At 48.5% G+C, this 12777-nt stretch overlaps 1 protein-coding gene across 2 annotated transcripts in view; it reads right to left on the reverse strand.

The window, feature by feature from the left end:
* MAP3K15 (mitogen-activated protein kinase kinase kinase 15) overlaps positions 1-12777 on the reverse strand; it is a 257005-nt gene that overhangs the window by 59046 nt on the left and 185182 nt on the right. For both annotated transcript variants that reach the window (XM_029603361.1, XM_029603362.1), the window contains 5 exons: positions 11967-12016; positions 3867-3962; positions 2376-2463; positions 1197-1330; positions 730-857 (listed from right to left, as the gene is read on the reverse strand). In XM_029603361.1, coding sequence (XP_029459221.1) covers positions 730-857; positions 1197-1330; positions 2376-2463; positions 3867-3962; positions 11967-12016 — 496 coding nt within the window. The remainder of the gene's footprint in view (positions 1-729; positions 858-1196; positions 1331-2375; positions 2464-3866; positions 3963-11966; positions 12017-12777) is intronic.

Below are 12777 nucleotides of genomic sequence, written 5' to 3' on the forward strand. Positions count from 1 at the left end.
TCCAGTAATCCTGTGTCTAATTGTGGCTAATCCAGGTCACAGGATCTCAAAGAATAGATCCAAACTTTCTTGCTCCTATGCTCCAGAGCAAGTTACTAGGAGGAAATCTCTCACATAGAACACAATTCCTAGGTATCCTTCATGATTCCCAGCTGTGCATAATATTTCTGACATCGCGAAATCCCTCCCCTCCCTCTGATGTGCACCTTCCTCAGCTCCTACCCTGGTGTCTGCTCTGATTGTTCCCCTGTTGGACTTTCCATTCTTCCAGTACATGTTAAGGGATCACAGTGCTGCACATGACCCGAGCGCGGCAGAAACCAGAGCGGGCAGCAGTAGGGTTGGGGGAAAGGGTGGCTGGGGTGGCTGAGTAAAGACGCTGAAGGCAATCCATTGCAGAATAGCTACTGAGGGACAGGGCAGGCAGGGCAGGGAAAGGAAAGTATTTAAATAAAGAAAGAAATAAAACCTGCCCCTACTTATGTACATGTATAACATACATAGCCTCTAGGACTGCTAATGACTTTTTAGAAATTGCTGCACAGAAATCAGGGTGTGCAGTGAAGCAAAGCAAAAGTGGAAATGTTAATGAAGGCAGTTGGTCAAACCTCTGCCCCCAACAAGGAATGGCTCAGGCGCTGCGAGGCTGTCCCCGCCAAGCGCGAGGCCTTCCCTTTAACACAGCACTGCGGTATGCATGCCACACAAATACGACTCAAGAGCACAAACCTCCGGGCACTTGCTCCATGAAGATCTTAATGTAGCCATCCTCGGAAACGGAGCCCAGGTACTGGACAATGTTGCGGTGTTTCAGGTACTTGTGGAGGGCTATTTCTTCATGCAGTGGCTGGGAGTACCTGTCACAAAGAAATGCCTTCTTAGACAGCACTGTGCTGGCTCAGAGGTAGATGAGGACAGCAACGGCGCTTGCTTTCACACCTACCTATCTGCATTACCACAGAAGCTTTTTAGCCTCACTCTCTCATTTTGACCAGAAATGACCAGCATGCCCTTGCAGGCTCGCGCCAACATATGCAGTGCAGTTTCCCTTAACCTTAACACAGCCGTGTTGTGCTCACGGGGAACATTACAGACCAATTTTTGGGACTGAAACTGCCACCCGTGCGGACGCACCTGAAATAATAAACTGGTGGGCTGGGGTGGAAACGTGCGGCAACGGCAAGCGATCCACTTACCGGCTGTCTCTCTCCGGTATTTCCTTGATGGCTATGCGGACCTGATTGCTCAGGTCTCTGCCAGCGTAGACCACCCCGTACGTGCCTTTACCCAGAATAACTCTGTCTCCATTCTCATCGTAGTCGTATTCATACTGGAGGCAAAAACAAAAAAAAAAAAAAGAAAAACGAGAAGTCTGACAGAAACACCTACGATGTAGCACAAAAAGGCACACTTGTTTTTACTTTTTTCTTTTTTAGGAGACGTGACTTTTTTAATTGAAGGGTCTGTGCAGGTGGTACTCGGGAGAACTTTTGTGGGAGTTAGAATAGGAAAGAAAAGGACGGGCCCCTCCGTTTGGAAGGCACGGAGATTTGATGGCGCGTAAAGTGAAACAAAGGATTTCAGCAGTATCAGAAGACCGAGCCAGTCCGTGCCGGAGTTAGTGGGTCCTTGTGCTCGGGGAGAAGAAGCGAAGTCTCCTTCAAAGGAGGAAGACTCCACATGTCACGTGAACTCCGTGCAGAAAGCAGGAGATGCAGGACGCTCCGGTTTACAAAGATCGTCATTCTTTGCTGGCTTTCCCCCATTTCCCCAGGCTGCCGGCAACACCGGAGCAGCCACTTCGCCCCATTTACAGCCAGGAGTTGAGTTAATATTTGCCAGAGGGCCAATGAATGTCAACATCAGTCAGCGGGGGGGGGGGGCAGGATGAAGCAGAAAAATGAGCTCAGTATGTTCCCAGAATATAAGCTATAGGATTTTGAAATGCATATCGGAGATATTCTTCTATCGTTTACTTGGGTGAATTAATAACCTGTCCTTTCTCTTCCTTCTCCGCCAAGTTCTTTTCACCCTGTTATATGTAACTGCCTTTTTCCGCACCATTGTTATAGTTTATGTTTACTACGCACCCCTGTTTTTATGTGAACCAGCATGATGTGACTGCTGTCTCGAATGCCGGTATATAAAAATTTGAAATAAATAAATAAAATAAATAAAATATTCGGCCCATATCTGTCCTGCGCATGCATTTTCTGAATTTTGAACTGGTCACGGGGTCTTAAAATGCCTCAGGCTGGGGGGGCTGAGCGGCACTATTTTTCTACAGACTTCAGGGTTTTGGGTTTACTTTGCTTTGTGCCCAGTGCTGCAGAAGAGTCAGCCAAGCCAAGCATTTCTTTTCCTTCATGCCTTACCTCCAGCGTGTCCCCATCCGCCTCCCCTTCTAATTCCACAGCACTGCCGACGACATCCGTGATAATTTCTTTCACCAAGCAACAAAATCTGGAAGTGGCAAACACGCAGCGATCAGCGAAAGAGCTGAGAATATGCTGCTCTCCTGCTTCAGCGAATTAGGGAAATCTCCTCTCTGCACATTCCTTCAGTCTTTACTTTATCTGATGGTCTATTTGGTTTGACAATTTCACAGTTTGAAATAAGAGAACAAATGCAGAGTTTCACACACTGCGTGCATTTTAAGATATGTCTGTGTCTCTCTCTATCCTCCCCCCCCCCCCCCCCCCACAGCTTTACTCCTGTCCACCCTCCAGGTTTCCATTGTTTCTCGCCCTTGAACTGCTGAAGGACTGAATGAGATCTGTGCAGCTGAGCCCAGATACGGGCCGATACAGTAAAGTCCGCGGGAGAGCGGGTGATTCCTGGCGTGCACACAGGCCACTCTCCTGTGCGCGCGATTCAGTATGCTAATTAGGCCTGGCAGTAAAACCAGGTAAAAGGAGGCGCTAGGGACCCTAGCGCGTCCCTAGCGCCTCCTTTTGGACCGGAGCGGCGGCTGTCAGCGGGTTTGACAGCTGACGCTCAATTTTGCCAGCGTTGGTTCTCGAGCCCGCTGACAGCCACGGGCTCGGAAACTGAACGCCGGCAAAACTGAGCATCCGGTTTTCGACCCGACAGCCGCGGGCCGACTTCAAAATGTTTTTTGTTTTTTTTTACTTTTGGAAAGTTTCGAGACCTCCGACTTAATATCGCCTTGATATTAAGTCGGAGGGTGCACAGAAAAGCAGTTTTTACTGTTTTTCTTTGCACTTTCCCGGTGCCCGAAGAAATTAGCGCCTACCTTTGGGTAGGCGCTAATTTCTAAAAGCAAAATGTGCGGCTTGGCTGCACATTTTACTTTCTGAATCGCGCGGGAATACCTAATAGGGCCATCAACATGCATTTGCATGTTGCGGGCGCTATTAGGTTCGGGGGATTGGACGCGCTTTGCCGGCTCCTTACTGAATAAGGGGTAAGGGAAAACGCGCGTCCAATGGCGGGTTAACAGTGTGCTCCGTTGGAGCGCACTGTACTGTATCGGCCCGAGAGGAAGTAGTGCCCCAAATCCCCTTTCCACCTAGTCTGTGTACCCAGTCAGAGGCAGGAATCAAAACAGCCCAAAAATGAATCATCTGGGTCACGGGGGCTTGCATTAAACAAACAGATCAGCCAGGAGCAGTCAAAAATCATCTGAAGCACGTCACGTCCCTCCTTCCCTCCCTCCTCTCCCCCTGCCTGGGCAGGATCTAACCGTAGGTTACCAATCCATGGCTAGAGGATCTAAGCTGGTCAGCCAACCAGCCCTCCAGCCTCCGACTGCTTTAAAGGGGCTGGGCTGCACTGTTAACCCAGCTACCACATTCCCCACTAGAAGTTACTATGAACTACAATGGAGGAGAGAAGATACTCGCCTGCTGCACTGATCCTCTGTGGAGAAGTAGATTTGGAAGTCATCGGAGTTGTCATGGACATAAAGAAAACAACACCGTTCGTCAAACTTGGATATGCTGTAAAATTCCCATTTAAAAAAGAAGTCTTACTGCAGATACTCAGTTGGGAGGCCTGCCGGACGTTTGCTAGAAACTTGCTCAGAAATCACAGTTAGGCTTCACATTTCTGCAGGCACGTGGAAATGCAGTGCTCTAGGAGCCAGGTCAATCCTGAGGAATGTTGGTTTCTCGGAGGGCTGTGTAAACTTTTACTGGAACAATGTAAGCATTATCCAGAGACAACAATGTACACGAGCTTTCCAGACCACTTGGGTTCCTGCTTCAGAGCTAACTTATATAGTCTGAAAGTTCACACACATCATCTCTGGTTGGTCTCATACAAGGCTTCCCAGTTTTCAGGATATCCCCAATGAATATGCATGAGCTATATTTGCATACATCGGAGACCCAGTATATCAAATGTATCTCATGCCAGAAAACTTGACTGCCTGTAAAGTCCCGAGGACTGGTAGGGAAACCCTGGAATACATATCATAACCTGTTTAGATGATAGGACATTCCAGGGACTATCCATATCAGGGGTAGGCAACTCTAGTCCTGGAGTGTCACAAACAGGGTCTGGCATGAGATATATTTGCATGCACTGCCTCCATTGTATGCAAATATAACTCATGCATATTTATTGTGGCTATCCTGAAAACCAGACCTCTTCGTGGCACTCCAGGACTGGAGCTGTTACTCCTGATCTATATGATACTCTTCTGTGAACACAGAAACATAGAAAGTGAGGGCAGATAAAGACCATACAGCCCATCCACACCAACTGTTCAGCTCAGGTACCAACAGCTATCGTTCACACCGACCACTTTCGTGCAGAGGAAGCCTTCTTACAGAGTCACAAACTATTACAACCATACACAAAGCCTTGTTTGCACCTGTGCAATGAGCACATACAGTTTTCATGAAAGGCAGCGTAGTAGCCCCCTATGTTCATGCATAGGAAACCCACGCAGCAAGTGGCCAACAATTGTTTGGCCTGCAGAATTCACTGGAAATGTGAGGCAGGCAACAATGTAGCCACTGTCCCCTGGAGATGGAACTGGACCATATTTAGTAGTGGTTCTTTTATTTTTCTCCTGCACAGCTGAAATGTGGCAGCCATAATCCTAAAATATTATTGTCTTGATGTATATGTAAAAAAAATAAATAAAAATCAAACTAAATGGGGCAATGAAGACTTCTGTCTCTTTAAGAGAGAATTTCGGACGCACCGGTTCCAACATAGCTACCATTTTCACCATAAGGCCCCTATGTAAAAGCCTAGTCATTGCTTTCAAGGTTCTAAAATGGCTGTGTGTCCCCCAACTATCTGAGCCAATGGCTAAACCCTTATATGACCTCTTGCCCTCTGTGGTCACTGCCACAGGCGAGCTTCGTGCTGCCAGCCCTAAGAGACCAACACCTCACTGAAGCAGCTCCTACACTATGGAGCTCTCTGCCACATAACTTCGGACTAGCAATATGTCTGCTGAAATCATGGCTCTCCTCTTTTTTTTGTATTTAAACGGTTTTTATTAGGAACCAGCATACAAAAAAGTAAGGGCAGTATAGAATAAAACATGTGTGACATGTGTATAACAAGAAAGCGAGGTACAGTCCCCAGCGAACAACAAGTCAAAAAGAACAACAACTGGCTCCATATTTTCCATCATCAACACTTAACCCCCCCCCCCTCCCATAACCCGCCCCCCGACCGATCAATAGGTAAAACAAACAGTACAAGGTGCATAAGAGTCACTGTGCCCGATGAAAAAGGAAAAGCAATATGAGGAACATGGTAGATTAGAGGACCCCTGCGGAGGTCAGCACTCCCAGGTTAGGACACCGAGGCGTCTTGAGTCGCTAGCCATCGTGTGTAGGGGTCCCAGATTTTCTGGAATAGAGGTACACGATCTTGATGCAACGCCGTTAGGCGATACAATTGAAAGTAAGAGTGCAAACGTTGCTGGATGGCAGCTAACGAGGGAGCATGTTCCCGCTTCCAATGAAGCGCAATCTCGGATCTAGCAGCGATGAAAACCTGTAAGGCCAGCCGTTGGACGGACTGACTGCAATCCGTAATTGGCGCTCCTAAGAGAGCCTGCCAGGGTTCAATGGGGTGAGGCACGGAGATGAGCTGTGCCAACCACGCGAAGACCTTCCGCCAACATTGACAAATCTTGGGGCAAGTCCACCAGATATGGAAATAAGTCCCTTTGGCCGCACATCCTCTCCAGCAGGTGTCCGGTATGTCGGGGGCAAATTTATGAAGGGCAACAGGTGTATAGTGCCACCGATATAACATTTTGTAACAGTTTTCCTGGAGACCTGTAGACAGTGAGCATTTGTGGGCCGCTGTATAGATCTGTTCCCAGTCGGTATCATCCAGAACCTTATTAAAATCCAATTCCCATAAAGTCCGGTGTCGCACCTGTTCCAATTTTCTTCCATTAATGAGGGCGTAGATTTTTGAAATCGTTCCCCGGAGAGATGAAGCATGTTTACACATTGTTTCAAAAAGGGTACCTTTGGTTCGGATAGAACCGTCCCGGAGCCCCTTATGTAGGAAATGGTACACTTTAGCATACAAAAGAAAGTCAATATTATCCAGGTCATATTGTTGTTGGAGATAATCCTGAGTTACTACAGCATCCTGTATATAAACATGCCCCAACGTACGAACCCCGGCCTTAAGCCACAACTGGCGAGACTTGGAACCGTCCCCTGCAGGTAGTATAACATTAGCAAAAAGATGAGTCATCATAGAAAAGTGTTCCCCCCCCACCAATATGGGTTGCCAGGTCCTCCAGAGTCTCATGGTGGTCCGTAAGGCAAAGGTTTCATAAGCAGACCCGCCACTCAGAGATTTGGGCTGCCAGGGTAGGGCAGTGATGGGGACTTGCCCCAAGTAAGCTTGTTCTAGGTGAACCCACTGAGGAATATCTCTGGTCCCATGAAATGCCACCAGAGCCCGCAGCTGAGCAGCCCCGTAATACCATACCAGATTTGGCAGCTGTACACCACCCCGAATTTTGGGTTGAAACAACAAATTCCTGGCAACCCTAGGCGGGCGGCGGCGCCAGATAAAGTGTCCCAGCATCCTCTGCCAATTCTTGAGCAACTTAGAAGGTAAGAAAAGAGGGATCGTGGTGAAAAAATACAAAAACCGTGGGAGAACATTCATTTTAACAATGGCCAGCCTGCCCAACCAGGAGTGGGAGAGGTCAGACCATTTATTCAAATCAGCCTGTATGGTATCAGCAAGGGGTTTATAATTTAAGTCATACAAGGAATCATTATGAGGACCCAGCCGGACCCCCAGGTATTTAAGGGATGACGAGGCCCACTTGAAGGGATAAGTGGCCTGCATAGCAGTGGCTGCAGTATCGGGCAGGGTGAGATTAAGTATTTCTGACTTATCAAAGTTTATTTTCATACCAGAGAGTACCGAAAAACGGTCCAACTCCGCCATAACTCCTGGTAGAGAGCGTCCCGGGTCAGTAAGGGTAAGCAGGATATCGTCCGCAAAGAGGGAGATCTTATAATGACCACGGCCCTTGGACACTCCCTGTATAGCTTCAGAACACCGAATGCTATGAGCAAGGGGTTCTAAAAATAAGGCGAAGAGGAGGGGGGACAATGGGCACCCCTGCCTAGTTCCCCTCTGTATCTCAAACGGAGGACCATAACTGCCATTGACCTTTACCCTGGCTAGTGGTCGATCATACATTTTACGAACCCAAACGAGAAAAGAATCCCCGAAGCCCATTTTATGGAGCACCTGAAAGAGGAACTCCCAACGCACCAGGTCGAACGCCTTCTCGGCGTCCAAGGCTAAAAGGATCGCCGGAAGGTCCTCACGGTGCACCAGGTCAATGATGTCCACTATGCGTCGAACATTATCCGCAGCGAGGCGCCCTGGTATAAATCCCACCTGGTCATTATGGACTAGTTCTGGAAGCACCCCATTCAAGCGAGCAGCCATGACCCGAGCCAGGATCTTCAGGTCTAAGTTAATCAGGGAGATGGGCCGATAAGAGCTACATTTGGTGGGGTCACGACCCGGCTTAGCCAACACTGTGATCCCCGCTGTGTTAGCATCAGGCGTGAACTGGGAGCCCTCCAGGAGTGAGTTAAAAGCCTGAGTCAGTGGGTCGGCTAGCGTATGAGCAAATTTACGGTAGTAGAGCCCCGTATACCCATCCATCCCCGGGGCCTTCCCAGGCTTCAGTTTCTTAATGGCCGCCAAAACCTCGGGCTGAGAGATAGGCTTGTCTAAAAACTGTTGCTGTATGGGGGTTAGACAGGGTAAATCAATGTTCTCCAAGTAAGCGTGCAGGCTATCAGGGGAACTGGCATGGCTTTGGGCATATAAGTGCGAATAAAAATCAGTGAACGCTTGGCGAATCTCTGTCGGGGAGGTAACTATTTGGTCATGGGCGTCACTGATCTTTGCGACTACAGTGCGTGCTTGGGCAGCCCTTAGCTGGCGAGCTAAATATTTGCCCGCCTTGTTCCCACCCTCAAAATATTTCTGTTTCAGAATAGTAAGATGGTGACTGATGGCAGCGTCCTCTAGGGACCGCAGTTGGCCACGAACGGCTAAAATTTTCCGGTATAATTTCTCTGATTGAGAGCTACTGTGGCGCTGCGTGAGATTAGTAAGATCTAAGAGTAATTGAGTCCTGCGGGCCTCCCTTTCTTTATTGCAGTAGGCAGCCCTGGAAATACAAACGCCCCTTATTACGGCCTTAGAACATTCCCAGACAGTCAGTGGTGACATACCCTCCACCTGGTTATCCTGAAAAAAATCCTTCAAATGCCGATCCACCGTCGTGACAAAAGAGGGGTCTGTAAGGAGGCTATCATTAAGCCGCCACGTGCGAAATCCCGTGCCCTCGTCACCCAAGTTACATATTAACCACACCGGGGCATGGTCGGACCAAGTGATGGGGTCAATGTCCGTCTTCTGTACCCTTGTCTGCAGGGTGGTGGAGGTAAAAACATAATCAATGCGTGTGTATGTAGAGTGTGGACAGGAATAAAAAGAATAAGATCTAGAGTGTGTATGCCTCTCTCTCCAGATATCAGCTAAACACCAAGCATCCATGAAGCGGTGCCAAGCCTGCCTGGCGGCGGAGTGGGTTACCCTGCCCGAGCTAGAATCCTTGGCGGGATCCAAAACAAAGTTGAAGTCGCCACCCACAATCAGATCTCCCTCCCCATACTGCTGCAATAAAGTGTGTAAATGGTTTATAAACTGCACTTGATTCGTGGCAGGGAAATAAACATTAAGTAAAGTGTACACGTGCTTGTCTTGTTTAATTTTAAGCAGTATGTATCTACCATTGGGGTCACACACTGTAGTGAGCTGCTCATGAAGGCAGGAGGAGGAAAGTAAGATACCAACTCCGGCATATTTATTGGCTGGCGTGCTTGCCGCCCAATAAGCAGTAGGATATTGGGAGAACAACAGTAGGCGCTCATGCTGCCTGCGGACATGTGTTTCTTGCACAAAAACTATCCCCGCGTTTTGCCGTTGGAGCTCCCGCTTTAACAGGAGACGCTTGCGTGGCGTATTGAGGCCCTTAACATTAAGGGTCAATAGTTTAGTCGCCATAGACATTAAGTAGTAGAGGCCCTACATCCCCCCCCAACCCCACGACATGGGGCGCTAGAATCATGGAAGCCCGAGCAGGCCATGGCCCCCAGGATAAAAAGGCACTATGACTCAACCACCGGTCCCCTGCTCTGTAGTGTCCCCATTGATCGGTCCCAATCCCCCATGATCCTGCAATGTCCCCAGACTCGCTGCAGGACAACATTCGCCTAGGAGCGCGTGGCTGCCCCTCCATATGCAGACACATCCAAGTTCACCACCCCTCCCCCCCCTCCCCACGGACCTCGCAAACTAAGCATAGCTATATGACATAGAACATAACCCCTTATGTAAGGCACAAGAGAATAGAAGGACTATATGAGAACCATTAAGTCAGCATCAACATAAAAACAGTAACCAATCCAGAACAGGATCAGACCGGGTGCTCAGGATAATTGACCAAAGTCAAGTGGAGTACCCCTGCAACCCCATAGCGGACTGATCACGCCCGAAAGATCAAATAAAATGATGCATACAAGTATCCAACTGTCAGCCCTGGTCCTGTGTCAGTGGCCGGGCATCGTCGTGTTGGCGCCGTAGCCGCTTGCCCCCTTTGCCAGCTCGGCGCCAACGAGGAGCCTGATCACGAAGAGTTGCGGCTGCAGGGGCCTTGTCTCCAGAAAAAGAGACCGGAATTAGAGCTTTGGTGAATGCCTCCACAGCCTCCGTTACTGTGGTAATCCTATAGGAAACCCCCTGGTGTTGAAATAAGAGACCAAAAGGATAGGTCCACCGATACCGGATATCTTTAGCCCGCAAGGCGGCTGTGACCTCCCGGAGCTCATATCTTTTTTTCAGCGTGGAGGGCGCCAAATCTTGAAAAATAAGGATCTGAAGATTTTGCCAGGTGATGGTCTTCATCCGGCGGGACAAGGCATATATGCGCTCCTTCACAGGAAAGCTGGTTAAGCAGAGTACAATGTCCCTGGGCAGCTGATCCCTGCGGGGCCCGAGGGCCCGATGAGCACGCTCTAGGCTCACAACAGGGTGGTCGGCCTCCCCGGCTGCTGGGTCATCGCCGCCATTTTGTAAAACAAAATTGCAAACCTGGATAGCCACCCGCTTAGCATCAGCGAAATCCGGTGTTTCAGGGATCCCCCGTATTCTGAGGTTATTCCTCCGGCTCCTGTTTTCCAGGTCCTCTAGCTTGTCCTGCAATGCTTTGATGTCCGTATGTGCTGTCTCCTGGTGTGTGGACAGGGAATTTATTGTGTCTCCATGGCTATCAAGGCGATTCTCTGCTTCGTCCACGCGATTACCTAAAGCAGCCAAGTCCTCCCTGACATCTGCCACCGACGCCACGATGTCCGCCTTATATTGTTTTAAATCACTGCGCAGCTCAAGGAACCAGCGTCTAGCCTCCTCCCTCGTGAGGAGGGCTGTGTTCGAGGCCTCCGACGTCTCCTGCTCAGCGGAAGCATCACTCGGGTCAGGCAGGTCGTTTTGCTCCGGGCCCCCGCTCGCGGCGCCATCTTGATCCCCCTCCGGGGAGGCCTTCCCGTATGAAAATTGCCGGAGGTCCATGGTCTTACGTTTGGTGGTCATGGCAGGAGCTTCCACCAGGGTCGCCAAGATGTGGGCAGCAAGTTGCGGTCAATAGCGCAGAGAAACGAGGCAAAATGCGGGGTTAAATCGTCCGTGGGGAGAAGAGCCGAGCTACCGCACGTCTGCTCACATCGGCGTCAGGCCACGCCCCCCATGGCTCTCCTCTTTACTAACAAGTCTCTGAACCTGAAACATCCGCGTAACGTCAGTACCAGAAAAACTGCATCTGAAAGCATCTACACTGTGTGACTTTTTATTTTATCATCTCATTTTATTTTTTTCATTTGAATTCTTTGTATTTATTATCTTATTATTTCTGTGTCTTATTATCATTAATTGTATTTCTCAGTTTTTTCTTTAATTTCATTGTATTGATTATTTTGATATTTGTGTGTCTTACTCACATTGTCCCTCTTATGTTATGAGCCTATAACACTTACTCAATTGTATATTTTGATCTCCTCATAGAAAAAGGTGAAATGAATAAACAATGATGATAATGATAATGAGAGATTCATATACTCATGAGGCTTATTCTCCACTCTCTAGAAGCTGAATTGTTTGGCTCTTTGTAATATTTGTAAGTCCAGTTCACTATAGGAGGGGTTGTGATCACATAACAATAGCACTTTAAGTGTAAAATTTCAGAGCACAATTTGCAGTGTCTAGAAATTTTAGGCCTCATAAGTGCATCCATTCCCAGTGCCCTGGCCACAAAGTCTGCTTCTCGAAGTCCAGGGGAGCATGGCATCAAATGGCAGGAAGTGGGACGTACGCTAACCCAAGAGCGCAATCAGGTCTTTGAAAGCAGCACCTACCTTATTCCCCTGATTGAAGAAGCTGTGAAGTTCCACTCATGGATACCCTTCTGCAAAAAGCAAAGAAGGTGGTCAACAAAAAGTAACGCTCCTTTAAAAGCACAATGCCCAGGAGAGAGAGATCACAGAGAGGCACAAGCTGATTGCCCGACAACAGACAAAACTGTCAGAATGGAATTGTACCTTTCCAAAAAAAAAAAAAGACTGCAAACTGCAACACACACAAACCCCCTTCCATCAAGGGGGTCATTTTCAGATTCCCTGTGGAGATCGAAGGCCTGTGGGAACTTTGCACCCAAGGTCCTGCAAGTTCATTTTAAAAGGGAAACCCTCGGTGGAGTTTCTGTTTTAAAATCCAACCTGTGAGGTCTGCAGGTGCAAACATATCCACAGACTTTGTGTAATCCTTACTGTGAATTCCCACTTTAACAAACTAATAAAAACGTCCTCAGATCTTGCAGTTATCACTAGGAGAGACAAGCAAGCCCCAAAGCTGAGCACCTGCCCATCTCTCTCTCCTGCTGCCTGAGGTTTCAGGCAGCCCATGCGGCGGAAGCAATTCCACGTGCAGACAGGAGGGCCGCATTTGCTAAACCGTATCTCTGTATCTTGAATTTCTCTTCCTGTTTAAAAGTGCAGAAATTGGCAGCCCAAAGTGAGCAGACTGTGTTTAAAGGTTATATTGGTTTCCCCCTTCTCCCTGTAGCTCTCTCTTCACCTGGGGAGCCCAAATTGAGAACCGGGCGAGGAGTTACATTTCCACCTGCTTATCATGCTGGTCAGGTCCCTGGTGCAAAGCAAATCCAATCTC

The sequence above is a fragment of the Rhinatrema bivittatum genome, chromosome 5, assembly GCF_901001135.1.
Source record: "Rhinatrema bivittatum chromosome 5, aRhiBiv1.1, whole genome shotgun sequence".
NCBI lineage: Eukaryota > Metazoa > Chordata > Amphibia > Gymnophiona > Rhinatrematidae > Rhinatrema > Rhinatrema bivittatum.